This window comes from Panthera leo, chromosome B1, assembly GCF_018350215.1.
Source record: "Panthera leo isolate Ple1 chromosome B1, P.leo_Ple1_pat1.1, whole genome shotgun sequence".
NCBI lineage: Eukaryota > Metazoa > Chordata > Mammalia > Carnivora > Felidae > Panthera > Panthera leo.
In genome coordinates this window covers 16,965,051-16,992,854 of record NC_056682.1, presented here as the reverse complement: position 1 = coordinate 16,992,854, position 27,804 = coordinate 16,965,051, and the positions used below count along the sequence as shown (strand labels likewise).

Here is a 27,804-nt window from a genome sequence, read left to right as displayed (position 1 = left end):
GAAGAGAAAAAGAGAAAGAAGCAAGTTTTCAATCTAAATGCATAAAATTGAGAAATAATACTAATTTCCATGAATAAAACTTTGATTATCCATAGTCATCTGGAAATAAGATTTTCTACATATATCCACTTTCTAGCTAACAAAGTTAAGCATATGCTATGAACCTTTTTCAACTGTATCATATACTTCCTTGACTTTTTCTCATCAACTAAGCCACTGGGTTGTCCGCACTGGGGTGCCCTGGGATAGTAAAGTGGGTAGAGCTGCTGACCCTGGCCTAAATGACTCAGCCTGAAGCGCTTGCAAATGGCTTTGGTTTGCAATCTCTCCCTGGGACAGCCATCGAAGAAGAGAAATTCCATCCTCTTAGTCTGTTGCTTCTATCTGCTATTGCCTTGGGAAAACTGAAGCAACAATGATACTATGTTCATTAAAAGTCACTTTGTAAAGGCACTGACTGAGGGGATACAGGTATTGCCTACGGAATTAGAACTCAGAGAATGTCAGTTATCAGCTTGGTAGGTATGTTCCGGAGGACTGAATTTACTGGAAGTCTAACCCTAAACTAAGTGAGATATTCCTGAGTTACTAAATACAGATGGGTGGCTTCTCTTTCCCTTTAGTGATGGAAGAGCTCTAGAAGAAATATCCCAAAATCGGAGGCAGAAAAAGCTGTATTCTAGGGACACATCTAGCGACAGACCTGAGTTCCATCAAATAAGGGCATAACACAGCGCAGTCTGTCATGGTGGGAATGGAAGGATGCACAGACCTCCATTTCCAGCCCTGTCACCCACCAGCAGCGTGACTCTGGGCAGTAACTTACCTTCTCATTGATTTCAGACGCTTCGAATAAAAGGGAGTATAACTAGCTAAGTTCTAAGGTCCTCCCAGCCCCAAAAGCCATTACTCAAACCTCTGAGGCACTGTGGGGGATTGGAAATTACCGAGAGGCGTCTTTCCCAACTGTGTATGATATATAAGGCTAGTTGTGATGCTATGGATAATGAAGTCACGGCTATCGGCACCTGGTCAAAAGGGAAACAGGAACAGAACTTATGAGTCAACTTAAAAAATTATCCAGTCCAGGCAATATAATCTGAAAAGTGCCATAATAATTCTTCTTCTCATATTTGATGTCACTCATATAATTTTAAAACTTGAGCTTCTTAGGTCTAAGTACTTAATTACCCACCCTTTTCAAATTAAATGCATATGTGCACATGCATATACATGTTCCCCAGTCAGTAAGAATACCTTCAAAAAATTCTGGAATCTCAATTAAATTATATTCTTTCGGTGTGCCAATTGAATTGAATTGGCCTGTGGATCCCTCTGCTGAGAAACCTGTCATATGTTTACTTGGGTGTCGTCACTGGTTAACTCTACTTTGGGGATCGAGACCAGGGCTGAGACCTATGGTCGTGATGCAAATATAAAAACTCTTTGGGGAGCTTGATCCCAACAGAAGTGGGGACAAGAAAAAAAAAATAGGTCTAGGGACTCAGAGTATTGAACCCAGATCTAGAAATCGTAAATCCAGTTCCTTTCAAGAAAGACCGTTCACGTGACAAGGGCACAGCCCAGGACTATGGTTAGGACGCATCTCCGTTTCTCCTCGTCAGCTTGATCCAGATGCCATTCGTTGGACGAAGAATCAGCTCTCCCGCCAGACCAAGTTCTTCTCTTTTCTGGTTGGATTCTACCCAAAAGTGTCTCAGGATGCAGGAGAGAACGACCTTTTCTTCCATTGTGGCAAATTTTTGACCTTCAAGTTAATGAAAATGGCATTACTTTAAATATGCATAGATCTCAAAGGTGAGAAATCACCGGTCCTATTAGAGGAAGCAAGCAATTTTATATTTTCACAATAAGGAGAAGCAGAGTTACTTGAGGTGCTGGTTAAAAATGAAGATTCTTAAGCCCCCTTCCCCGCCCCTACCCAGTGCAGCCCAATAGCTGGGGTGGGGCAGGTATCTGTATTTTAGCAGCAATCCCAGATGAATTCTAGGGTCATTGAAGCATGAGAACCACTACTGTAGATGGCTTATTGGGCCTTTAATTTAATTTACTACAGAGTCACCAAATAGGCTTCAGATTCATCCATTTAAATCTGACCTCATTTTACTAACACCTGCATTTACATCCTCATAAAATGCTAGAGATCCTAAAGCCAAAGTGTGTATGATGCATGGTGATGTGCATCCATCTTGTTTAAGTACTTCAGCTGGCCATATGGTAAACATTCTTTTCTTCTGTTTTGCCAAATGCGATTCTTAAAAGCAACAAACATAGATATTAGGTTAAATAAAACTGCTACAAATACATTTTCTACCATATAAAATATATTCAACATGGACCCCAAATCTATAGTATTTTAAAACTCTACCATGAAACTGATTGTGCTGTATGTTATGAACTGAATTCTGTCCCGGTAAATTTATATGTTGAAGCCCTACCCCACCCTGTACCTCAGAATGTGACTGTGTTTGCAGATAGAGTATTTACAGAGCCTAATTAACTTAAAATGAGGTCATATGGATGGACCCTACTCCAATCTGACTGTTTTCATACAAAGAAGAGATCAGGATACAACACACACAGGAAAGACCGGGAAGATACAGGAAGATACGGGAGAAGACGACCATCTATAAGCCAAGGTTTAGAATGATCTCTGAAGAAACCAACCTTGTTGATATCTCAATTTCAGACCTGCAGCCTCCAGAATATGAGAAAATGAGTATCTGTTGTTGAAGCCACCCAGATGGGAGTACTTTGTTATGGTGGCCCTAGCAAACTATTCTACTTTACGACAATCTTTTTCGAGACAATAATGTAGAGTGAAGTGGAAGAAAAAAGAAACCAATTTTTAAGAGACCGTAGCCTAGGAGACATGACATCTCGAAGAAATTATTGTGAGGGGGCGCCTGGGTGGCTCAGTCGGTTGAGCGTCCGACTTCAGCTCGGGTCACGATCTCGCAGTTTGTGGGTTCGAGCCCCATGTTGGACTCTGTGCTGACACCTCAGAGCCTGGAGCCTGCTTCGGGTTCTGTGTCTCCCTCTCTGCCCCTCCCTCACTTGCGTGTGTGTTCTCTCTCTCAAAAATAAATAAACGTTAAAAATTTTAAAAAAGAAAAAGAAAGTATTGTGAGAAACCCACTACCACGTGGGCTGGAAAGATCAAACCAATTCTGATGGATACAAACCTATACAGTTTCTGGGTCCAGCAGAGAAAGGCACATATGCGAATGGGTGGCGTCCTTGCAAATTCTCGGGAAAGAACCGTTCCGGCTGGAATTCCTCAGGATTTGGGAAGTATCTTGGATCTCTATGCAGTGCATAGGGAACGATGATTGCTTGAGCGCCTTTCACAATTTTGTAACCCGCTGTCAAGAAGTAGGCAATATGCCATAAGAATGGAGCAAGACAGATGTTAAAAAAAATCCATCTTCCCTATTATTCTAATCATAGAGTTCTTACCAACTTCACAATCTTCAGTAAGATTGCGGGCAAATAAGGGGACAGAAGGAAAAAGGCGGAGGCTCTCCTTAATGACACATTCCAGGTATCTAAGTTTCTTCAGGTCTTCTACGGTAGCAGGACGATCAGACTTCCCTGATCAAAGTAAATACACGAGATGACCATGAAAGAACCATATGGGCTTGGGGAACGGGACATCAACAAGGAATTAATCCAAGCACCGGATGTTAAATACCTACAGCCAAAGTAGGATTTCTCATATTATACATAATCAAAATAAAATTAGACAATGTGTTAAGTGAAAGAAACAAGACACAAAAGGCCACGTACCGAATGATTGAATTTATAGGAAGGGCTCAGAACAGGTATATCCACAGAGACAGAGAGGCTGACAGAGACAGGGGCTGGAGGAAGAGGGAATGGGATGTGGCCGATTAATGGTACAGGGTTTCCTTTTGGGGTGCTGAACATGCTTTGGAATTAGAGTAAAAGTGGTGCAACACTGTGAATGTACGAACTCATATACTTTAAAATGGTTAATTTTGAGTTCTCAGAGCTTCCAGATGTGCATCTTCTCTTGAGCCAGATTCTTGGACTTTCCCCACAACATGGCCCCTAATCGCCTTTTGTTCCTGTGTCAAACAAAGAAACTAAGATGGTCTTGCCTTCCGGCCAGAAGAGACATCAACCTCCCTGGACTTACCAAAGGAAGAATGAGAATAGCAAGGAGCAACTGTAATGAAATCAGTACAGATGGACTTAAGGAACAAGCCAGTGGAGGGATTTTGAAAGTAGAACAGAAATATAACAAACGCCACTGAGCATGTTTTCAAAGGAAGTTGGAAATGATCGCCAAGATCCCAAATTCTGGGGTAACAACACTTGGGGTAACAGCCATCCACAGATCTGTATTCCTTGGAGAGGAAGACAAAGAGGCATTGCATTATCTGACCAGAGTTGAAGTGACAGATTTAGAAGATATTAAATCAGGTTATGGAACAGATGTTCACTTTGATAAAAACCCTTCCTTCAAAAACAAAGTTCTCTCCAAAGAATTTCATCTAGATGACAGCGTGATCCATCTTCAAAATCTACTGAAATCAAATGGGAATCGGAAAGGATTTGATAAAACATTCAAGTCAAATGCAAAATAAAGCCATAGGAAGAGGGAGCATGAGGAACCAGGGAGCTTCTTTCTCTGGCTTACTGGCCATCTTGATGGAGGTACAGATGAGTTAGGAAGGGACATCTAAGATGATGTTTGGTAAAACCCATCACAATACTACTTGGTTCCTGCCATGGATGATGGAGAAGGGGGTGGTGGTGGTGGTGGTGGTGGTGGAGGACGAGGAGAACGCACTAATGAAGAATAGAATGAGGATGATGGATTTCAATCTCCTGTCTTAATTTTCTCCAGCCCCCTTGTCCTCAGCCATGCTGTTCTTGAAGTCTCTTTCTCCTCCTTTACACAATGATTCTCAACTTATTGGGATGGGAGGTGGGGGGCAATACCTTGAGCATAATACAGTAGGAAGAGAAACTCTACCATTTTCTGTTCTTAATTCATTCTTATCTTTTTCTGTCTCAACCAAAACTTCATATAAACAACACATGGGGAAAAAAGAAAAACCTTCAGCTATCTTAGCTCTGCTGGAAGCTGGTGGGTGCCCGGTCCCCACGTGGGAGTGCCTAGAATTCTAGCTCTTTTCCTCCTTTTCCTCAGTACTGGGCTCAGAGATTACTTTGTGTCTCTACGTGATTATGGACACAGTTAGCATTTACCAAAATGTATCTGGTTACTTTCTCTTGGTTTTTATTTTAAAAAAAATGCATTTCTAGATCAGGGAAGTGTGGGTTTCAGATGTTTGGGTCGGGGAAGTGGGCATCTTGACAACATGGCTTCTCCTTCAGCCATGTTTAATTGTGATGTTTAATGGAAATCTTTATAGTTTAACATGACACTTTAGAAATAAAATTCTCTCCTAGTGCCTTGAGCCCTACCGCTCCATGGGAGACTCGGCGAGCCTGTAAGACCGTATTTGGGATTGACATTCTCTATTGTAATTTTGTTCCTGTTTATTTTTAAATTTTCTTTTTGTTTTACTGGAGGGAAAAGATGATGCTTGACTTTAAACATGAACAGGGCACAAGTGGCTTTGTTATAATAAAACTAAATACACACAGATAAATGGTTAATTTTATGTGTAACAAGAGGAATTTATACCTGCAACTCAATACCCAAAGATGAGTTGCTCATGAAATTTTAGAACTAATACTGGGGATAAAAGAAAAAGTGAGGGACAATCAGTAGAAAACATGAGAAGCGGCAAAATAAGGCATCTACTAATAATGATGCTTTAATCACATGAGATCAACAGCAAAAAGTACAACAGCAACAAGCTGGATATCGTAGAGGTTACGAAATGTGACCATGTTTTAAAAACACTTGTGAGCTTCTGAAAGACCAAGTTTACTCACCACAGACAATATGAGAGAATCGAAATCAATCCAGAAAAAAATAAATAAAATGACGATAGAAACAGAGCCCAAAAGTTAAGATTGCCTCCATTCTACAAAATAAAGTCTTCCTTTTTGAGATGTCTAGGCCTCACACAATCCGAACTCAAAACTACTTGTCCAACCTCATCTCTCAATACATTGTACCACATGTGTTAAATTCTAGCTGCCCCTCACGATTCACTACTGTCCTCCAAACTTTTCCATTTCTGTGCCATTGTCCATCTGGTTCTCCTCTTTCTAGAATGTCTTCCCTCTCCCGCTTTTTCCTTCCCCACTTCTCTTCTCTCTGAAGAGACACCATTTTGTTGGCCGGTTGACCCAATCTTTCATTTTCTCCTTCCAGCTATGGGAGCCACGTGATGTGTGATTCAACAAAGGATAAAGTTGATGGCACAATGCATAGCCTCTGTGTGGTCGGCTGGTAATGGCTCCTATATATGTCAGGTGCTAATCCCTGGAACCTGTAAATATTACCTTATTTGGGGAAAAGGTACCTTTACAGATTTGATTCAGTTAATGATATAAAAACAGGGAGATTATTCTGGATTATTCACCTGGGCTCCGAATGCCATCACAAATGTCTTTATAGGAGAGGATGAGAGAGATTAGACAGACACACAGACACACACACACACACACACACACACACACACACACACACAGAGTGAAGAGAAGGGGGTGTGAAAATAGAAGCTGAGATTTGAGTGATGTGGCCATAAACCAAGGGAGAGGCTGGTGGCCACCAGAAGTGGGAAGGAACAGATTCTCTCCTAGAGCTTCCAGGAGGAGTACAACCCCACCAAAACATTGACTTCGGCTCAGCAATACTGATCTTGGATTTCTGGTGTTCAGAACTGTGAAAAAAATAAATTTCTGTTGTTTTAAGCCACCCAGCTTGTAGAGTGTATTACAGAAGGCACAGGAAACTAATACATCCTTCATCCCCTCCTCCCCTTCCTCTTCATCTTGAAGATACACACAAGACCTCGAACAACAATCAAGGGCACAAAAGCCAAGATGGTGAAGAACAGAGAGAAAAAAAGAGCAAGACTGAGACTCTGTGACATCCCTATTGACCTCAGCCTAGGACTCCTCACCTGTTGATTGCTGGTTGTGTAATAGAAATAATGGCCTCGGAACTGGAGAGTGTGATGCTAAGTGAAATAAGTCCTACAGAGAAAGACAGATACCATATGTTTTCACTCTTATGTGGATCCTGAGAAACTTAACAGAAGTCCATGGGGGAGGGGAAGAAAAAAAAAAGGTTAGAGAGGGAGGGAGCAAAGCATAAGAGACTCTTATAAACTGAGAACAAACTGAGGGTTGATGGGGGGTGGGGGGGAGGGGGATGGGTATTGAGGAGGGCTCCTTTTGGGACGAGCACTGGGTGTTGTATGGAAACCAATTTGACAATAAATTTCATATTTAAAAAAATAAAAATAATAAATTAAAAAAAAAAAAAAAGAAAGGATGGCCTCTCCGCTTCACCCAACTTCCCTCTCATTTGTGGCCAGACGCAATCCTATGGGAAACAGCTCTCCTGGATTCCCTCTCACTAACATCACCTGCTCCCCACTGCTCCCAAATATCACCTTCTTCTTATCACTCAAGTGCACAGCCAGGACTCCATACTTTATGGACAATAGCTGGTTCATCTAGTAAGCAGTGAGGTCCTTGGAGACAGTAGCATTTATCTATGCACCCCCAGTGTCTAGCCTAGGGCAGTCACACGCCAGGTGGTTGGCCAATGCCTGTAAGTGAAGAGGGGAGGCCTGGCAAAGGAGACAGTACTGGAAGGGATCCCATAAGGGAGGCTTCCTGCTTATTACACTGTCTTTACAACAGGTCCTACAGCACATCCTGAATGAGCATGAATGGCGTCTGTTTCGGCGGACGTGGGACCCACAGAGCAGCTAATGTTGGGGCCAAACATACCAAACACTTCCTCCAGTTCCCTGTCCACGTGTTTCTGGACTTCTGGGTAAGAACCCAATAGATATAAGGACCAGTTTATTGCTGCTGCAGTCGTGTCATGGCCCTACAAAGGTGAGAAGAAACAATGGCTTAAAGAGCAGAGCTATATCGAGAAGATCGGACAGGATGACTCCATTTTGAATTGGATCTGACAGTTGCAATCTGACTCCAGAACATAACAAATTAATCCCATACAGCATCTCACCTTGGTGACAAACAAACATATAAAACAATCCCTTCCTGCGTAGACGGACGCTTGACCATCACATGGAGCTGTCTACTTGGTAAGAAGTGGCTCAGCTGTGCTGATAAGGGGGTGGGCGTTCCAAGGAACGGGGTAGGCCAGACAGTTTTGAAGTGGGGGGCGGGGGGGAGGAAGTCTGGTTTTTCTGAGCCAACTTGCCAGAACTGTACTTCTCCACTTCCCCTATTTGCAAGGTAGGCTCTACCCATTGAGTATGGGTATGTACCCAGGGAGTACATATGCAGTTCTGAGTAATTCTCCAGGGCAAGAAGTTGATTAACAGCTTCATTTAATTTTGCCAAGTTCTAGGCAAAACACTAAGCACTAACTAGGTGCAGAAACTAACGTGATTGTTCTTCCCCAGAGCTTCATGAAATACTTGCTACTATAATTCACATTTTAGAGATCAAATACCGAGACAGAGCTTCCCATTTTGTTTTATCTGCTACCCAGAGCGAAACTAAGCATGGAATTCACAGGAACGTGCTGCTGGGAGAGGGTAGGGGTAAAAACCTTCATATGTAATGACTGGCTCCCAGGCAGTTAAAGGCACGGCCCCAAGAGCCTGCATCCACGTTATGGAGGATGTCACATTAGGTCACGACGTGATAGTTTGTGGTATGCCTATTTGATGCAAAGGAGAAAAAAAAATGTAGAATTTCAGACTGTTAAAACTGGAAGAAAGAGATCATCAGGCTGGTTGTCTTCACGAAGGTGAGAGGGATGTTTGCATGCCCTACACACGTATGTATGTGTACGTGTAGGTGCATGCATGACAATGCATGTGTGTGCACTTGTATGCATGTGTGTGCACTTGTATGCATGTGTGTGCACTTGTATGCATGTACGTGTGTGCGCGCATGTGTGTGCATACAGGGTGGAGATGTGAGAAGGTCTCTCCACTTCAACATCAAATAATAATAGCCAAGATCTACGGTATGCTTCCTGAGCACAATTGTTGGTACACTTGAAAACATCATTCATCTAATCCGTGAGGCCCGTGCTCGAACAATGAGGACACCGAGGCCCAGAAAGGCTCGATGAGGTGCCCAAGGTTACACCTCTAGGACAGCTTATGGTGGGGGATCTGGCCCCAGAGCCTACGTGCTTAACACCTCTCCACTTTTTAGCTCCGTGGGTGTCCATTTTCCACATAAAATTTCTTTCCGGTAAAGCGCTCTGCTTAAAAAAAGAAGTTTAAAAATCACTGCCCTAGCCCATCTCTCTGTCGTACACATAGGAAAGCGATGACAGAGATCGGGGAAGATTGGGAGCATCTCACAGGGCCAGTGAGCACAGAGCCGGGAGGAGAGCTCAAGCCTACAGACGCTTAACGCGACCCGCTTTCAGCTACAGGACACAGACCGACCTCCCTCGAGACAAAAGGACGGATGTGCTCTAGCATTGCATCTAGACGGCCCCGGGGGGTGCAGCTAACACACCCGTGAGCATGTGCTGAGCCATCGGAAATGGTGGATGCCTTTTGCTCACCTCCGCTTCCAACATATTACCACGCGGTGCTTAAAAAAACCATTTATTTATCTCTATCTGGCAATCCACATATGTTGAGAGACTCACCCCTTGTGATATTTAATACAGTTAGAATTCTCTTTGTCAAAAACTGCATCTTTTATTATTACTATTATTACTGGAAGACCGGAAATCTTTTTTTTTTTTAGAATCTCAAACTGGTTAAATTGTCCATGGGGCGGCTCTTGTTCTCTTTCTAAGGTAGGGCAGCTCAGGGCAGTAGCTAAGGACTCATTGGTAGAGGCAGGAAGCAAACGGGCTTCTTTCAAAGGAAGTAGTGAAGAAACAGACTAGTGGGTTTCACAGACTAAAAAGAACATAGCAATTGTTGGCCGCTCTTCTTCTTGGAAAAGTCTGACAGACCTTAGATTTTCTTGAGGGGAAAAAAAAATGTGTCTATGCCGTACCCACCATGACTCAAAGATTTTTCTGAACACGGAAGTTGACCTGATACTTAATCAGGTTCTTAAATTGTGTAAATTTTAATGCTAATCTGATGACCCTTCCTTAGCTCTATGAAGCTACTTAAAAATTTCACTACACTTTAAAAAAATAATGTTGTAGATTCTAAAAAAATAGCTGGAATTTATTTAATGATACCTGAAAATAACATGATGATATACAATACCTCAAACATGAAAGTGTCCACTTCTTCTCGAACCTCTTCATGACTTAGCTTGTTCCCTTCATCATCAGTCACATTTAAAAGCAAGTCAAGAAAAGCCCTGCGTTTATTCTTGGAGGGGGAAGAGTCCTTGTCACCACTTCTATGTTCTTCGTCTCTCTTCAGTTCCTTGGCCCGTTCAGAGATGACCTGTGATTTAAACCATCATATGCTTTGATTTGGAATTCGTTATAATCTAACAATACACTCTCCTGTGCAAATATCCCAGCTTCTTTAACTTATTTTTTCTAAACCTTTCCTATCCTCAATCACCACTTAGGCTCTTGTAAAAATATAGTCAAGCTGCCTGTTAACATTTTATGGCATTCTTTGATAAGACTTGTAAACATGAATTTCATTGTCGGACAGCTTCAGAATTTTCAAGTGCCGTTTTTACAGACTTTCCAGTGGGGTGTAACGGTCTACTAGATGGTACCCTAGAGTTCTCCTACAGCCTGGTTGATTGCCCTATATGCATCGTTAACACAGACTGGCAACCTATATCCAAAACAACATCATGATCGCTTTGTAATTTTTGAATTGGAAATAGGAACAGCCAGTTAATTTTAATCTTTTCTAAGTTAAAATGATACTAGAAAGGCCCTTTGCCTTTGAAAACCACTGTCTAATACGAACATCTTCCAGAAGACCCTCATAATACTTGTCTCTATGTTCTTTTAACATAGCACCTTGTTTGTTAATAAATATTCATAGCTCATACCTCATTTTGCCATTTTAATAAACTCCCTTACTAAACTAACCTACTTTAGAGTAGGGAACATACGTGTCTTATTATTATATCTCTAACACTTGGCAAAGTTTTAGCACTTAGCAACTGCTTAATTAATATTTACTAAAGCGTGCCTGGGTAGCTCAGTCAGTTAAGCATCCGACTTCAGCTCAGGTCACGATCTCACACTCCGTGAGTTCGAGCCCCGCGTCGGGCTCCGTGCTGACAGCTCGGAACCTGGAGCCGGCTTCAGATTCTGTGTCTCCCTCTCTCTCTCTGCCCCTCCCCTGTTCATGTTCTGTCTCTCTCTGTCTCAAAAATAAATAAAAACATTAAAAAAATTACTAAATACATTGAAATGTAATCAGGTTGCCTACTTTTTTCCATTATTCAATTCAAATTTTATGAGACTCAGGCTTCATGGTCCTACACTGAGGATATTAACAAAAGCACAAAAATCTTGGACTTAAAAAAGTCCTATGGGGCGCCTGGGTGGCTCATTCGGTTAAGGATCTGACTTTGCCTCAGGTCATGGTCTCACGGCTCATGGGTTCGAGCCCCGCATCAGGCTCTGTGCTGAGTGCTCAGAGCCTGGAACCTGCTTCAGATTCTGTGACTCTCTCTCTCTCTGCCCCTCCCCCTCTCGTGCTCTGTTTGTATCTCTCTCAAAACTAAATAAACATTAAAACAAAATTTTTTTAAGTCCTAGAAATGGATAGTAGCAATGGTTGCATAGCAATTTGAATGTACTTAAAGCCCCCCAAATTGGACATTGAAAACGGCTATAAGGGCAAATTTTTATATTATATCACACTAAAAAAAATGAATTGAGGACTTACCTTATTGGTAAAATTATGTAGGATCTTCAGGTTCCTTTTGTGTTCCCATCCTTCTTTATACATAAGAAACAAAAAGTCAAGCCAGAGCCACGGCATCCTCATTCTTCGAGATATCAAATCACTCATCCTGTAAATGGGATACAAATACGGTAGCCGATACACCAGAAATGTCTCTTTCCTCGGCACCTATTCAATGCCTGCTCTTAACGAGGGAAATAAACGGGAATGAGGAGGACTTATCCGAAAGGCTACTAAGAGCCCTGTGCTTCATGCTCAACAATGGATTCACGGGCTTTTACACGTCCAGTGAAGCTTAACATTTTAATGGTTTCATTAGCAGAAGGAAGAATTTGTTATAACACATCCGGACTAGATGGGCACCTGAGGCCTGCTTCTCCTTCTCCAGAAAGAGTTCCTGACCTCCCAAGGCCGCTGTGGCTCTGGGATCACCCACTGGGATGAAATCTGCCAGTTTTTAACATGCACTCATTCGCTTAATCACGCCTCCGGAGTGACAGAAAAGCAACTGGTCGTCCCCTTCTTCAGAGAAGTGTTCACCGAATACCCATGTGTCACACAGCTGTCCCGAGTGCCTCCCTTGTCATGTCCAGCAAGATAGCAGCCAGACCTCTGTGTGATCTCCTCCTTCGAGACGGGCTTAGACACCGATTCTTCAGAGAGGCTCTTGCCGACCACTCACCCGTAGGACGTAGCCCTCTTTCCCTCTCTAATGTCAACTTGATCGTTTCTTTCTAAGCAATTATTAGAGTTTATGTTTACATTCATCTGTTTCACTGTGTGTGTCCCTGCTTTCTTCCTATTTGTGTGAGGCGATACAACTAGTCAGGACTAGTGCAGTGGATGGCAGGTTATAGACGCTCAGTACGCATTCATGAAAATAAGGTGAAATGAGCAGTGAACTTCAAGATAGGATGTGTCAGATCAAATCCTGGCCCTGACTCTTAATAGCTGAATAACTGCCAGCGAGTTTCAAGGTAAAAATTGATGATTTCCATGAAAAAATAATACATACTCAGCAGAAAACATGGGAAAGGAGAATGAACAGCCACAAAAACAAAACACAGTCAGAAAAAGAGACGCACGCACGCAAACAGTAATAACCGTAACTGATATTTTGGTATAGTGCCTTCCAGTGTTTTCTTCCTATAGATCATGTTTTTCAAATGTTTACTCATTTATTTTGAGAGAGGGAGAGAGCAAATGGGGGAGGGGCAGAGAGAGAGGGAGAGAGAGAGAATCCCGAGCAGGCTCTGCTCTGTCAGTGCAGAGCCTGATGCAGGGCTCGAACTCACAAACCGTGAGATCATGACCTGAGCGGAAATCAAGAGTCAGACGCTTAACTGACTGAGCCACCCAGGTGCCCCTCCTTCTATAAATAATTCTTTTTTTTTTTAATTTTTTTTTAACGTTTATTTATTTTTGAGACAGAGAGAGACAGAGCATGAATGGGGGAGGGTCAGAGAGAGAGGGAGACACAGAATCCGAAGCCGGCTCCAGGTTCCGAGCTGTCAGCACAGAGCCCGACGCGGGGCTCGAACTCACGGACCGCGAGATCATGACCTGAGCCGAAGTCGGACGCTTAACTGACCAAGCCACCCAGGCGCCCCTATAAATAATTCTTTATACCTGGTGGTTATTATACCAAAAATCTGGTTTTGCCTATATCACTTAGTGTCATAATGTAATCCCTCAACATATTATAAAATAATCGTTTTAACTTAAGGCATCATCTGGGTGTGTTATCATTTACAAAACCGTTCCTCTACTGCTCAAATACATGCTTAAATGACTGGGTTAATTTCAGTATAAAGTTTCATTTTGAAACAATGAAAAAGACACTCACAAATTATCAGCAATCCTTTTCAAAGCCCTAATCAAGAACCATTTTAAAGACAATCCAAAGGACTTCATTTACCTATAAATTGCACGGACGTACTCGGAATCATCATTACTTTGAGCGCCAACGTTCTTCCCCATGGCTGTTTCTGTAAAATAGAGGCAAGAAGAAACCGTTCAATTCCATCACCTATCCTGCGTTCATTTTCTAGCGACCACCCCTTAAAAAGAAGACGTAGGTCCTGCTCAGTTCTTATAGGTTTTGAAATTGTTCTCTCCCCCTTTTCTCTTGTACCTTCTATTCCCTGTTGCTGCTGCTGCTGCTTCCTTCCCTCTGACCTTCCTGGCATGTTGGCTTTATGACAATCCTGCCCAAAGCCTTAGCAGGGGCTGCTGCTTCTCAGGCGGCTGAGCAACGGGACCATCCTGAACAATCCAGGAGCCTTTCCAATCCCCTCCTTGGCCTTCCCAATGGAATGTTAGTTTCTGTGTGGGCCAGTCTACACTACACCGTACCTTTAGAAACAAATCACTGAGACTTACCACAAATTATATCTAAGGCACAAAGAGTGATGTAAAAAAAGCAGTTAAAGGCTTCTTGGTTAACATGTTTTTCAAGCTTATTAACCAATACATTTGCTTGTTCATTCATGACATCTAAGAAATCTTCCAGAATTGTAAAATGGAAAGTGGGTGTTAACAATTTTCTCCTAGATCGCCACTTGTTTCCAGTACTAGAAATAACAATACATGGTTACAAATAAAAGAGAAACAGAGTGTAAATTTAGCCAGTTCAACAAAATTCTCCCGAAACAACTTAATCTATAGGTTCTCGCGTGCTTTGGTCAGAATGACAAAGACTCATATATATATAGTCACAGAATGTGGGCATTTTAGATCTTTTTCTAAATTGGGTCGTATTTAAAGGAGCCCTCATAAGACTTGACAAATGGAAGAATTTGTCTCAATTTCTGAGTTTCCAAGTTAGAATATTTTGTCTCCCCTCGATTACTACCTTAGTCCTCAGATGATCCTGATGGTCTGTGCTTCTCCTTTGATCTCTATTCTCTTTAGATTCTTCACAGACCCACAAGGGTCCCACCTCTCTCTTGGTGGGTCCTCTCCCAGAGGATGGAGTCCTATTTTTGGACACCAGCTCCAGGACTGAGGTTTTTGTGCTCCCTATACTTGGCTGGGGCTGACTGCCCTTTTCACTGGATTTTCAAGATTTGCCTGTTCCAAACGCTCCTTTCCTTTACTCCATTCACACACCAGGACCTGATTCTTCTCGGGACACTGGTCATCACCATTGCTGAGTACCATGGCTACAGGTTACCATACACGCTGGACTCCTGTCCGTCAGAGCCCAGTGTTCTCCAGTCCTTTCCTTCCGGCTTCTCCCCAGCTTCCTGGTAGCACAGTCTCGGGATGGGAAGATTACTTTGTGCCAATTCCCGACATCACAAGTTACCAATAGAAGGAACTGATTCTACGAGACGGCTTTACAAAGCGACAATGACATACCTGGTAAGGAGTCCCAGGCCAAGCCATGGTTCTAGGAACTTGTACACACAGGATTTGTCAATTTGACTCGAACTACTTAAAATTACCTTGGAAAGAGGGGAAAAAATTGAGAGATATATAGATATCAAAATAATTTCAATTATAAGAGTACAGGACCACCTTTTAAAAAAATTTAGCGTCTTATCTTTTTTTTTCTTGATGTGTATTTATTTTTGAGGAAGAGAGAAAGCGTGAATACACACACACACACACACACACACACACACACACACACACAGAAAAGCAGGGGAGAGGCAGAAAGAGAGGGAGACAGAGGACCTGAAGTGGGCTCTGTGCTGACAGCAGAGAGCCTGATTCGGGACTCGAACTCATGAAGCATGAGATCATGAACCGAGCCGAAGCCAAATGCTTCACCGAGCCATCCAGGCGCCCAGAACACTACTTTTTAAAGTAACGTCTGGTAACTATTTCTCTGCGATTCTTTTTTATTCCTGTGCCTCTAAAAAAGTCAAATAGAGTGTTGAACATACAAGTGTCATTCGGTCTTGGGGACCAAATGGAGTTGAGAGAAAGGAAAATGTCCAAGACGATACCCTGGCTCCTACCATGAACTAGGAACCAAGAGGAGTCATTGACTGTGGGTAGGGGGACGGGGGAGAGGAGCTAGGTGAATCCAAGGACGACCATGTCTAGGAAGATAAAAGTCACAAGTTCATTTGTGGGCATGTTGACTTGGAGACATTCAAGTCACTATGGTCTGAAGGCAGGTAGGTGAGATGCTCAGGATAGGACTTGAACTAGAAGTGCATATTTGAGTGTCCCCAGCATGTAGGCAACACTGAAGGCCCTGAGTATGATTAGACCCCCCGGAATCCAAGTGAGGTAGAAAGGATGAGCACTTAGGTCTGAGCACAAAGTGCTGCCCGGGCTCCTTGTTCCAGTCCTGCATTCTGGATAGATCTCCACCCACACATACCAAGCCTGCTCACACCAAGTCAGCCATGGCCGAAATCCTATGCCTGTCTCCTCATTATCTACTCGGAACCAGGCTGCTACAGTGCGGTACAAGAGGAAGCACACATTTTCATGGCAATATCTAAGAAAGACATATCCCAGCGCCATCGCCTAGGAAATTCTGTTTTTAATTTTGTTCCATGCAAAGAAACCCTGCTTACCCCATTTTTACTCCCTGACCCAAATCCTTTGCTCATCAAACCACAAGATAGTCTCCCCAGAGTCATAATGATAAGTAAAACGTATTCTTTGGGAGTACACTCCCAATTTCAATAGCATGGATTAATGGTATCTGCCCTATCAATATCAGATGAGCATTCTTTTTTAAGAAAATTAACTTGGAGTAATACATTTGTAATGGATAGGAGACTCAGAGCATCTTGAGAGAAACACTCATACTTTATTAGTCTTATATTTTGAGACTGAGAAAACAATGTCTGGCAGGTAACATGTGCTCACCTTGTGGAATAACCTATTTGTGGCTCTATAAAACTGTATCCTTGTGTAGACTTTTCAAAAAAGGAGAATGTGTTAGACCTGATATCAGATGGGCACAGACATCTAGAGGCTACTGCCCACCCCCCATATTTACACTATATCTGGAAAGCATTAAATGGCACCCACATAGCCAAAAATATTTAGTGAAATGCTCAATATACTAAATTCAGTGGCTCAGTAGGTTGAGCTCACTCAGTAGGTTGCGCTCAGTAGGTTGAGCATCCGACTTCGGTTCAGGTCATGAGCACATGGTTCGTGAGTTCAAGCCCTGCGTCGGGCTCTGTGCTGATGGCTCAGAGCCTGGAGCCTGCTTCGGATTCTGTGTCTCCTTCTTTCTCTGCTCCTCCCCCACTTGTGCTCTGTCTCTCAAAAATAAATAAATGTTCAAAAAAAGTTTTTTTAATGTAATAACATTTTTGCTATCTTTATTTGGATGAGACTCTCACACCATCGAATATACAGTGGAAAAGTGATCCTATTTCCCACACACTCACCTCCACGTTTTCTGCATTATAAATGGCCAAGAGTGGTACTGGTCCAAGCCAGAGTTTCAGCAGTGGAAAATGCCGATATTCTTCTGTGTAACAAATCAGCTGCTGAAAAAATTCTGGGAGGAGAGATTTAATTTTAAGTGAGTTTCTTATTGTGCCTTTTGGGTTGTTTACTTTGGGCAAGTCATTTAATATTTGCCAAGTCTCTCACATCTTCGAGGTCCACCACACTGTTCCTGTTAAAGGCTACAATGACTGAACTGTGAGGGTAATTTAATTATGAGTAAGATAAGGTACAAGAAACGTGTACCTCCAAAGGACCCAATCCCTACTCTCAGGGAGCTGCTAACTATGGGAGATGGTCACTTCTGTAATACCAGACAAAACAAAATGGTTGCTAAGATAGAAGTTTAGGTCTGAGGAGTTACTGGTCCTCATGGACAGGACTGAAAAAAAAAAAAATTCATCAAGGAGACGGTATTCGAGCATTAAAACATGAGTTGTATTTTTATAGGCAGAAAAGGGGAAGTAGGAGTCGAGACAGAATGTAAACCAAGCAGCAGAAACAGCAGAGCAGAAGCATGAAACTCTGAAAATTCCCTGTAGGTGCAGCCACAACATTAGATGGGGTGATATCATTGGGAGGGGAGATTGGAGTACTGGAGGGTTTGATTTGCTTTTACACACTCATTGGCGGTTTCTGATGAGGATTGGCAAGACTGGAATCGTATTTTAGGACAGTAACACCAGTGTGTGTGAGATCTGTGAATCACCTGGGTATATTGGGGCCACAGGAAGCCGCTGGGGGTGGGGAAAAGGCTGGAGTTCAATGCAGCCAGGGTTAGGGGCATTGGCTGCGCTTTCTGGCTGGCGTTTGCATCAGGTTTGGGGAAATGGTGACCATCAATCCCAACTCCAGCATCAAAGTAGTGTGGAAAACTCGAGAGTCAACACTTTCCGTGTTGAAATCCACGAAGCCCCTGTCTGGGGAATGCAGCGTGGCCTCAGGAGAGATCAAGCCATTACAAAATTCTCAGTGAAGAAATGCCGTGTCGATGAGTGCCACCTGGGTAGAAACAAACGACAGCAGCCAGTGACCGAAGAATTGAGACACAGGGTCCAGGCCTCAGAGAAAAACCTGGCAAAGGTGAGGCATGTTTTCAGAACACAAGTCAAACAAGATGAGGTTAAGGGAGGACTTGAGTCCCAGCTGGCCAAGTGATTACATGTTAGGAAATGGACCAGAAGCCTCCTTCCACTGCTGGGAAAATCCAGCTAGGGAGGGGTGAGGAGAGGCGGGCTAGCCGGTAGGCAGATGTGGATGCAGGGCTTCTCCTGGGCAGAGGGAATGCCTGATTGACAACAGCAAGGCTAATTTCAACCTCACTGTGAGGCTACTAATACGGTACTTAAGGTACTTTGACAGAGTTGTTTCGACATGGGAATTTGGGCACCAGGGACAAATTGATATGGCATAAAAAACAAACTATTCAACTTTTCAGCACTGTTTTAATGTCAATAATGTGCGCAGGCTCGGCCCATCCCTGCTCTTCATCCATCATTAAGCTTCACCCAATCCCAGGCTTCACCCAATCCCAGGTCAGGTTGTGCACAGTGCAGCAGGACAGGAGCTCACGGATGTCCACTCCATATAATACTAAATACATAGTAATGACTTTGTTAAGTGTTTGCAGGTTTCAGCACATCGAAACCTAGTAATAATTATCCTACAAGAGCTAACATCCATTATGTCCTATTCATTTACAGCAGCAAGTTATTCTATGTCTGAGCTAGAGTTAGCGTTTTTGATGCACTGCCTTTTACGCCTCACCATCGTTACACGAAAGGCACGATTACTGTCGCAATTGACGAAACTTGCCCACTATCACAGGGAGTAAATGATGGAACCTGGCTTTGTACTTAAGGGGGTAAGACACTACAATGCTCCGTCTTGACCATTACGCCATATTGCCTTCAAGTGTCGCCTGGTCTTTAATCCTTAAAATAACCGTCATACAATTAACTTACAAGTTAAGGGTAAAAACTCTAACTTAGAAAATTTTAATATTGGCTTTACACACCTTGGTACTTCTGTGTTGGGTACATTTACATTTATAAATGCCGTATCTTCTTATTGGATTGACCCCTCTATTATCATGAATACCCTGTTGGTCTTTTATTTCAGTCATCGTTTTAAACTCTATTTTGTCTGGTGTAAGGGTAGCTTCCCAGTTTTCTTTCGGTTTCCATTTGCATGAAACATCGTTTTCCATCCCTTCGCTTTCAGTCTGTGTGTGTCCTTATGTCTGAAGCGAGTCTCTTGTAAGCAGCATAAAAATGGGTCTTGTTTTCCTATCCATGCAGCCACACTGTGTGTTCTTATTGGAGGATGCGGTCTATTTACATTTCAAGAAATTATCGATACTGCCATTTTGTTCAGTGTCTTCTGGCTGTTGCTGTAGTTCTCCTCCTGCTCTTTTCCCTTTAGAGAGTTTTAAACGACTCCTCAAATGAAAACAGCTTGGTCGCAAAGCCGGACACGGAGCAAAGCTTTGCCTGATGCCAAAATCCAGTTACTTGTGGATGGATTAAAAAGTCCCTTCGTCGAAGCGAGGATATTGTCACCCTTTTCACTTAGAAAGTAACTCCAGGGGGGCGCCTGGGTGGCGCAGTCGGTTAGGCGTCCGACTTCGGCCAGGTCACGATCTCGCGGTCCGTGAGTTCGAGCCCCACGTCAGGCTCTGGGCTGATGGCTCGGAGCCTGGAGCCTGTTTCCGATTCTGTGTCTCCCTCTCTCTCTGCCCCTCCCCCGTTCATGCTCTGTCTCTCTCTGTCCCAAAAATAAATAAAAAACGTTGAAAAAAAAAAAAGAAAAAAAAAAAAAAAAGAAAGTAACTCCAGGGAGAATTGCTTTAACTATTCCAATCAACTCACAAGTTTATTTTGAAACAGGTCTCATTCACTAGAGATTTCAATTTTCAGAATAAATTCCCAAAAGAATCCGATGAGATTTCTCAAGCATGTTATTTCTTGCGGGGAAATGGGAGCCCTATATATCGCCACAGTTACTCTGTAATGCTATAAAGTCTCAGGGTAGAAGGAGAGGTTAGCTCTGCTTTTAGTATCAACCCAGATGAGTTCTACCAACACGGTTCTCAGACCTCTAGATGCGGTATTGGATAACTTGTACCATTAGTCACACTGATGTTTCATTGGTGAAAGGTTAACTTGGATTTCTTCTGCCAGGGAACATTTTCGATATTTTGATAAACACCCCCCCAGGTCACTCCCGCCCCACGAGGCCTTATCTATTTCTGTGGGGATGCAATGACAGCATGAGGGTCAGGGGTGGGGGGAGGGGAGAGCTAGAAAAGAAATAATACTTCAAGTTTTGGAGTTAACGTTCAACTTGTGAAACTGCGATTTACAAATTAATCTGAGGCGAAACTGGATTGTGGTCCTCGGCTCATTTTAGAACCTGTCATTTGGGGCAAATCTTTTGAACCCTGGGTATCCCCATTTGCACACCCATGAAAACGGAGTGCTAAGATCGAATTCACTGTCTCCGATGGGAGACTGTAAAACCAGGTGCTTCTGAGAACTTTCTCACTCACGGTGATTTTTTCCCCTCATCCGTGAAACCTAACAAAAACAAGAAACAAAAACAAAAAACAAAAACAATGCACTGTTTCATAAATAAGGCTTTTAAAACCTGGTGTGTTAAGTTTGCCAGATGGCCTTGCCCTCGTATCGTAGTTTACTGTTATTACCTAACCTCCTTAAAAGAACTAAAATAAGAAGGTCAAGAAGGATAGAAAGTTGTGGTCAAATCTTGTGATGCGGGGAGGGAGGAGGGAAGCCTCAGATGAAATCTCTAGTCCCTGATTTTCGGAGGGCAGTGGGTGGGTGGAGGATGATGGGACTGTTTTCAGGTGCATTCCCTGCTCCAGGGAAGTTTCTGCTCTTAGGCTTTAACAGCCAAGAGAGAACACAGGCGGTGTTTAGAGATAGGAACAGCTACCAAGTGGGAAAAGAAGAGAAGAGGAAGAAGGACAGCTTATACATACTGCGTTCCAGCCTATGCATAAAAAAAAATTGATGTGAAACAGAGGCAGGAGCAATTTTATCAGGGGTCGTAAGGGCAAACCGGATAGAACTGGGAACCCACTCTCCAGCAGGGGACAGATTCTTGTTTCTCCAAAGCGGCCCTCAAGTCGTGGTGCTCTAGGCTGATGAGAAGGGGGGCTGGCGGGGAGCAGGTGCGACCGGCTGAGCCAGGGGCGGGTAGGGGGGAGGTGGGGAGGGGGGGGGAAGCTCCTGCACCCTGGGCCTTCCTGCTGGCGGGTCCGCGCAGGCTAGGAAGCCCACCGGCCCCCGCGTCTCTTACCTTTCCCTTCTGGCTTCATCATCAGCGCGTGTCCCACCAAGGGGTAGCAGCCGGGCAACGTGGGGAGGCCCCTCAACTGCTGCCATTGCCGCGCGCACCTCGCCACCATCTGCAGGAGGCTCAGGAGAAGAGTGGCTCCCGCCACGGAGACGGCGCCCAGCGCGCCCCAGATCAGCAGCTTCTGCCCCAGGCCCACCAGCCACAGCGCCAGCATCGCGCCGGCGGGCCGCTCCGCACTGGGACGGAGCCTGGCAGGACGGCAGGGCGAGGTGCTGGGCCAACTCCCGGAGTTCAAGTGCGCCGGTCCTGGGAGGAGTTCCGGGACTCCGGGAGCCCCCGAGCCGCGGCCGCGAGGATGCCAGCGCCCTCCCCCAAGAGGAAAGAGGTGGCGCCCGGGCCGCTCGCTTCTTCCTCCTCCGGCAGGCCTCCCTACGGCGGGGACCCGGACACCGGGGCTTCTCCCTGCGGCGGCCGCCCTGGGCCTCGGGACTAGGCTGGAGCCTCCCAGGCTCCCCAAACAGCAGCAGCCGGGTTGTTACTGCGCTGGGCACAAACCTACAGCCATGCACTCGGGCCTGTGTTTGGTCCAGCGGAAACTGACAGACGGGAACACTGCTCCTGGCTTCTATGGGGTGTTGCTGAATGTAAGTGAAGGCACTGGAGTGGGGAGGAGAAGAATGGGGGTGGAATTTGAGGCAGCTGCGTGTGGCCAGGGCGGGGCAGGGCTTTGGGCTTTAGGTCCCCGCTGCTGGTCACGCACGGGAGAACCGCAGCTACAGAGAACCGGCTATTTGAACATTGAAATAAAGAGGCATTTGGTTTGAAACTCAGCCTTTGGGGCTTATTTTTTTCCTGGCTGGGTCCCTGACCTCATGCTTCCTCGCGCAACGGGCAGGGTTCTACCCTTTGGGGCCTGGCTGCCTGCCTGCCTGCGGGGCTGCACCCCGGCTTCTCCATCACGCAGAGCGGCCTTCCGCTTTGATCTTGGGGCAGCTTTAGGGGCAACATCCTTGGGAGCAGCGGTTTCCAGTTTGCATCCGGTGGCCCACTGAGACGAGGGAAAGCTGAGTAAGGTTGCTGTGATGCAAATATTTTCCACCATATCCTCGGGACCGTGAAAAGTCAGCAGCCAGAAAAACAAGTGAGAGGGGAAGGTCAAGGCCTTGGAAAGAGGCGGAGTAAGAGAAGCTGGGAAAGGTAGGTGGGAGTGGGGCGGTTGTAAGGGGATGGTAGTTGTAGTGAGCTCTTCAAGAGGGAATGAAGGCAAAGCACTGAGCCTGCAGAAGGAAAAGCAAAGTGACTGGGAGGCTGGAATTCTGCCCAAGGACTAAGCTCCCTAACTACCAGTTCCCCTCTTTTCTTCAGGCAGCCTCGGTCCTGCCTTAACCTTAAAAATAAAACTCACTTATCTTAGCAGCAAAATGGGTATATTTGGAAACAGCAGAGAGTTGCAATTTTGAGACACAGCAGACAGCAAAACCATAGACAGGTGTGGAGAACAAAGAAGAAAAAACACTTAAAAAAAAAAAAGTTTATTTATTTTTGAGAGAGTGTGAGTGCTGCAGGGGCAGAGAGAGAGGACAGGGCAGAGGATCCGAAGTGGGTTCTCCGCGGACAGAAGGGAGCCCACTGTGGGGCTCCAACTCACAAACCTTGAGACTGTGGCCTGAGCCGAAGTGGGATACCCAAGGGCCTGAGCCACCCAGGGATCCCCAGAACGTTGTTTTATACAGGAGAGAGGGGATTGGGAGTGGCTGCTAGAAACTAAAACTCCTTTGTCTAAACTGGGCGTTTAGAGCGTAGTGGCTTCTCATTGGCTGAGCTGTGACAGTCTCTCATTGGCTGGGCTGTTGCTAGGGGAGAGAAAAACCTTTCTCCCTCCCCCCAGCCCCACACCCTAAGGGTTAGTAAAGTCCTGCCACCTGCAAGTACCTTTGTGTTGGGTCTGCAATTGAGGAAGAGTGGTAGGGTGTGTTAGCTCTCCCGTCTGGCCTCCTCCTTCATTTCACAGGAGGTTTCCATTCATTCATTCATTCATTAATTCGTTCGTTTAATTTTAGAGAGGGAGAGAGAGACGGAGAGAGAGATTCCTAAGCAGGTTCCATGCCCAGGGCAGAGTCCAAGGCTGGGCCAAAATCAAGAGTGGGATGATGCTTAACCCACTGAGTCACCCAGGTGTCCTGGAGGTTTCCTTTTATTAACTTACAAAGGGCCTAGGCTGGAGTGCCCCTCTCCCGGTGGCAGGTCCCCAAGCTATAGCAAAAGTGGCAGGGAAGTTGATACGTTGAGAAATGCCCGGATTCCTACTTTGCTTAATTACATTAGTTTTGTCTGCAGCTATCGTATAGGCTTCACTCAGCCATTTACAGGCCTGTCTGAAGTAGAGAAAAAACATTGCCTAGGGCTCCTTTCTCCAACTGATTTTTGTTCAAGCCATCTGTAAGTACCAACATGGAAAGAGGTTCATGAAATATTAAAACACTAACAATAAAACAAGTTGTAGAACATTAAGTCATGTCATGGGATCTTTGGGAGAAGAAGTTTCTCTCCAGCAAGACTAACGTCTGGAAAGAAAACTACTCATCAGTTCTATGGAGTGAGATTGGAGAGCAAAGTCTTGGTATTTTATTCACTTCCCTATTGTTCAATCACGTTAAGACTTTAAGAAAATGTATTTATCTAGTACCTTTAATATCATTAAATATATCTCATGATTTTTATTTTCTTTCTCTCTAAAGGATTGAGTCCACATCTCCCTCTGGATCCATTCCTTGGCTCCCCTTTACAGAAAAATCCCTCAAAAGACTGGCTATGCCTTTGGGCTTGAATTTCTCTCCTCATATTCTCTCCTGAACCCTCTGCAGTCAGGCTTCTGCCTTGTCTATTCCACTAACATAGATGTCCCCAATACCCTCCCTGTGGCTAAATCTTTAAGTCCTTTCTTGGCTCTTATCTAAATTGACCTATCAACAGCATTCAACATGTTTGAGTCCTTGTCACCTCCTTGGAAAAGTTTCCCCTACTTGATTTGGAGCATTCCCCATTCTTTGATTTTTGTTCTCCCTCACCAATCATTCCTTTCGGTCGGCTTTGCTAATTTCTCTTCACATCCCGTTCCTCTAGATGTTAGGGTGCCCACGGCCCAGAACTTTTGTTTTCCCCGCATGTCTACACTCGGTCTCTTGGTTATCTCATCCGTTCCAGCACTTAAATACCATCTGTCGACCGTTGCCAAATGTATCCCTCCTGTCTGTATTTCTTCTCTAAACCCCAAGTGCAGCTCCCCAAATGCCTCAACGTCCTCACTGAAGCATCTCAAAGACATCTCAAACGTGACGTGTCCCGACATGCTCCCTAGAGTTAAGCCCAAGCCTAGGAGTCAGTCTTGATTCCTCACACATCAAATGCAACCGCAAATCCTATTGGCTCGAATTTCAAAACATCCAGTCCCTTGACTCTTCAGCATCTGCACCACGACCATCTGATCCCAGCATCCTCTGGGGTCAGGTGACGCCACTCTGTGCTCAGCACTCGCCAGTGGCTTCCTATTTCAGATAATTTACGATTTCCAAGGCCAGAAAGGATCTTAACCCCTCAGCTCCTGCTACTTCGCTGATATCATCTCCCATTATTAACCCCCTGGCTAATTCCATGTCATGCCCCACTGGCCTCTGCTGTTCCTCAAACCTCCAGGGATGCTCCTGTTCTAGGTCTGTGTGTTTGGCCCTCTCTCTAGAATTTTTTTTCACCATAGATACATGTCTCTTTCCCCATCTTCAAGTCTTTGCTCAAATATAACCTCTGCAATAAAGCCTTTCCTATTTGATTCGAAGCTACAGCTCTTTCCACTGTTACCTTGCCCAGCTATTGCTACCTGAACTTGCTTAGGACACACCCTTACATAAAGAAGGTGCTTGATGGGTATTTGATGACATAATAAATCCATGATTATCACACAGGAATGTCATCTTCTGTGGAGAAACAAAGGTTAATTGGGAATTCATAAATGAGATAAACCTCTCACAAACAATGTGGTTATGCATTTTTAATTCACTGGTCCAAGTCTGCTTATGCAGTAAAAAATAAAGGAATGAATAACCTGTGTATTAGAAACCGTGGGCAGGTATGCAAATTATATACAAATTGGGAATTGAAAGCAGCTTTAGGAGTATAATGAATTTTTGAAAACTCTTTCAATACTTTTATTAAAAATTATAGAGGTGAGATGAAAAAGAATGAAAACTTGCCATTTGCAACAACGTGGATGGAGCTAGAATGTATTACACTAAGTGAAATAAGTCCGTTAAAGACATATATGATTTCTCTCGTATGTGGAATTTAAGAAGCACAACAGACGAACATAGGGGAAGGGAAGGAAAAATAAAATAAAAACAGAGAGGGAGGCAAACCATAAGAAATTCTTAAATAGAGAACAGACTGAGGGTTGCTGGAGGGAGGGGTGAGTGGGGGGATGTGCTAAATGGGTGATGGGCATTGAGGAAGGCACTTATTGGGATGAGCACTGGGTGTTATATGTAAATGATGAATCACTGCATTCTACCCTGAAACCAATACTACACTGTATGTAAACTAACTTGAACTTAAAAAATAAATTTAAAAAAATTATAGAGATAAAAATCCTGAATAAGAAAGGTGTACCTTAATTGGCATAGAAATTCCATTCTAGTTCAGAATAACATCAGCATGGACACTTCCTTTCATATTATTTTTAACATTTATTTTTTAATTCATTTTTTAAATTTACATCCAAGTTAGTTAGCATATAGTGCAACAATGATTTCAGGAGTAGATTCCTTAGTGCCTGTTACCCACTTAGCCCATCCCCCGTCTCACAACCCCTCCAGCTACCCTCTGCTTTCTATATTTGAGAGTTTCCTATGTTTTGTCCTCCTCCCTGTTTTTATATTATTTTTGCTTCCCTTCCCTATGTTCATCTGTTTGTATCTTAAATTCCTCATGAGTGAAGTCATGTGATATTTATCTTTCTCTAATTTCACTTAGCATAATGCCCTCCAGTTCCATCCACGTAGTTGCAAATGGCAAGATTTCATTCTTTTTGATTGCCAAGTAATACTCCATTGTATATATATACCACATCTTCTTTATCCATTCATCCATCGATGGATATTTGGGCTCTTTCCATACCTTGGCTATTGTTGATAGTGCTGCTATAAACATGGGAGGTGCGTGTGTCCCTTCGAAACAGTCCCGTATCCCTTGGATAAATACCTAATAGTGCAATTGCTGGGTCGTAGGGTAGTTCTATTTTTAAATTTTTGAGGAACCTCCATACTGTTTTCCAGAGTGGCTGAACCAGTTTGCATTCCCACCAGCAACCCAAAACAGATCCTCTTTCTCTGCATCCTCGCCAACACCTGTTGTTGCCTGAGTTGTTCATGTTAGCCATTCTGACAGATGTGAGGTGGTATCTCATTGTGGTTTTAATTTGTATTTCCTTGATGATGAGTGATGTTGAGCATTTTTTCATGTGTCCGTTAGCCATCTGGAAGTCTTCTTTGGAGAAATGTCTGTTCATGTCTTTTGCCCATTTCTTCACTGGATCGTTTGTTTTTTGGTTGTTGAGTTTGATAACTTTCTTATAGCTTTAGGATAGTAACCCTTTATCTGGTATGCAAATATCTTCTCCCATTCTGTCAGTTGCCTTTTAGTTTTGCTGATTGTTTCCTTCGCTGTGCAGAAGGTTTTTATTTTGATAAGGTCCCAATAGTTGATTTTTGCATTTGTTTCCCTTGCCTCCAGAGACATGTTGAGTAAAAAGTTGCTGTGGCCAAAGTCAAAGAGGTTTTTTGCCTGCTTTCTCTTCTAGGATTTTGATGGCTTCCTGTCTTACGTTTAGGTCTTTCATCCACTTTGAGTTTATCTTTGTGTATGGTGTAAGAAAGTGGTCCAGGTTCATTTTTCTGCATGTCGCTGTCCAGTTTTCCCAGCACCATTTGCTGAAGAGACTGTCTTCATTTCATTGGATATTCTTTCCTGCTTTGTCAAAGATTAGTTGGCCATATGCTTGTGG

At 43.9% G+C, this 27,804-nt stretch overlaps 1 protein-coding gene and 1 pseudogene across 1 annotated transcript; one reads left to right on the top strand and one right to left on the bottom strand.

Annotated features, from left to right (window-relative positions):
* On the bottom strand, nucleotides 1-21,966 carry LOC122217408 (cytochrome P450 4V2). Its single transcript, XM_042934338.1, has 11 exons — nucleotides 21,753-21,966; nucleotides 17,369-17,481; nucleotides 15,363-15,448; nucleotides 14,382-14,572; nucleotides 13,918-13,987; nucleotides 11,982-12,108; nucleotides 10,377-10,562; nucleotides 7,936-8,038; nucleotides 3,481-3,615; nucleotides 3,207-3,386; nucleotides 1-1,768 (listed from the first exon to the last, which is right to left on the bottom strand). The coding sequence occupies exons 1-11, from the start codon at nucleotides 21,964-21,966 to the stop codon at nucleotides 1,596-1,598; spliced, it is 1,578 nt and encodes a 525-aa protein (XP_042790272.1). The 3' UTR covers nucleotides 1-1,595.
* LOC122217187 lies at nucleotides 4,089-4,853 on the top strand (annotated as a pseudogene).
* Nucleotides 21,967-27,804: the final 5,838 nt, after the last annotated feature.

Coding starts and splice junctions, on each gene's coding strand:
- LOC122217408 (XM_042934338.1), bottom strand. CDS start 21,966: ATGCTGGCGCTGTGGCTGGTGGGCCTGGGGCAGAAGCTGCTGATCTGG. Junction 15,449..17,368: donor ATAATGCAGAAAACGTGGAG/GTGAGTGTGTGG, acceptor CCTCTTTCCAAG/GTAATTTTAAGTAGTTCGAG. Junction 8,039..10,376: donor TGGACACTTTCATGTTTGAG/GTATTGTATATC, acceptor TCACCTTTGTAG/GGCCATGACACGACTGCAGC.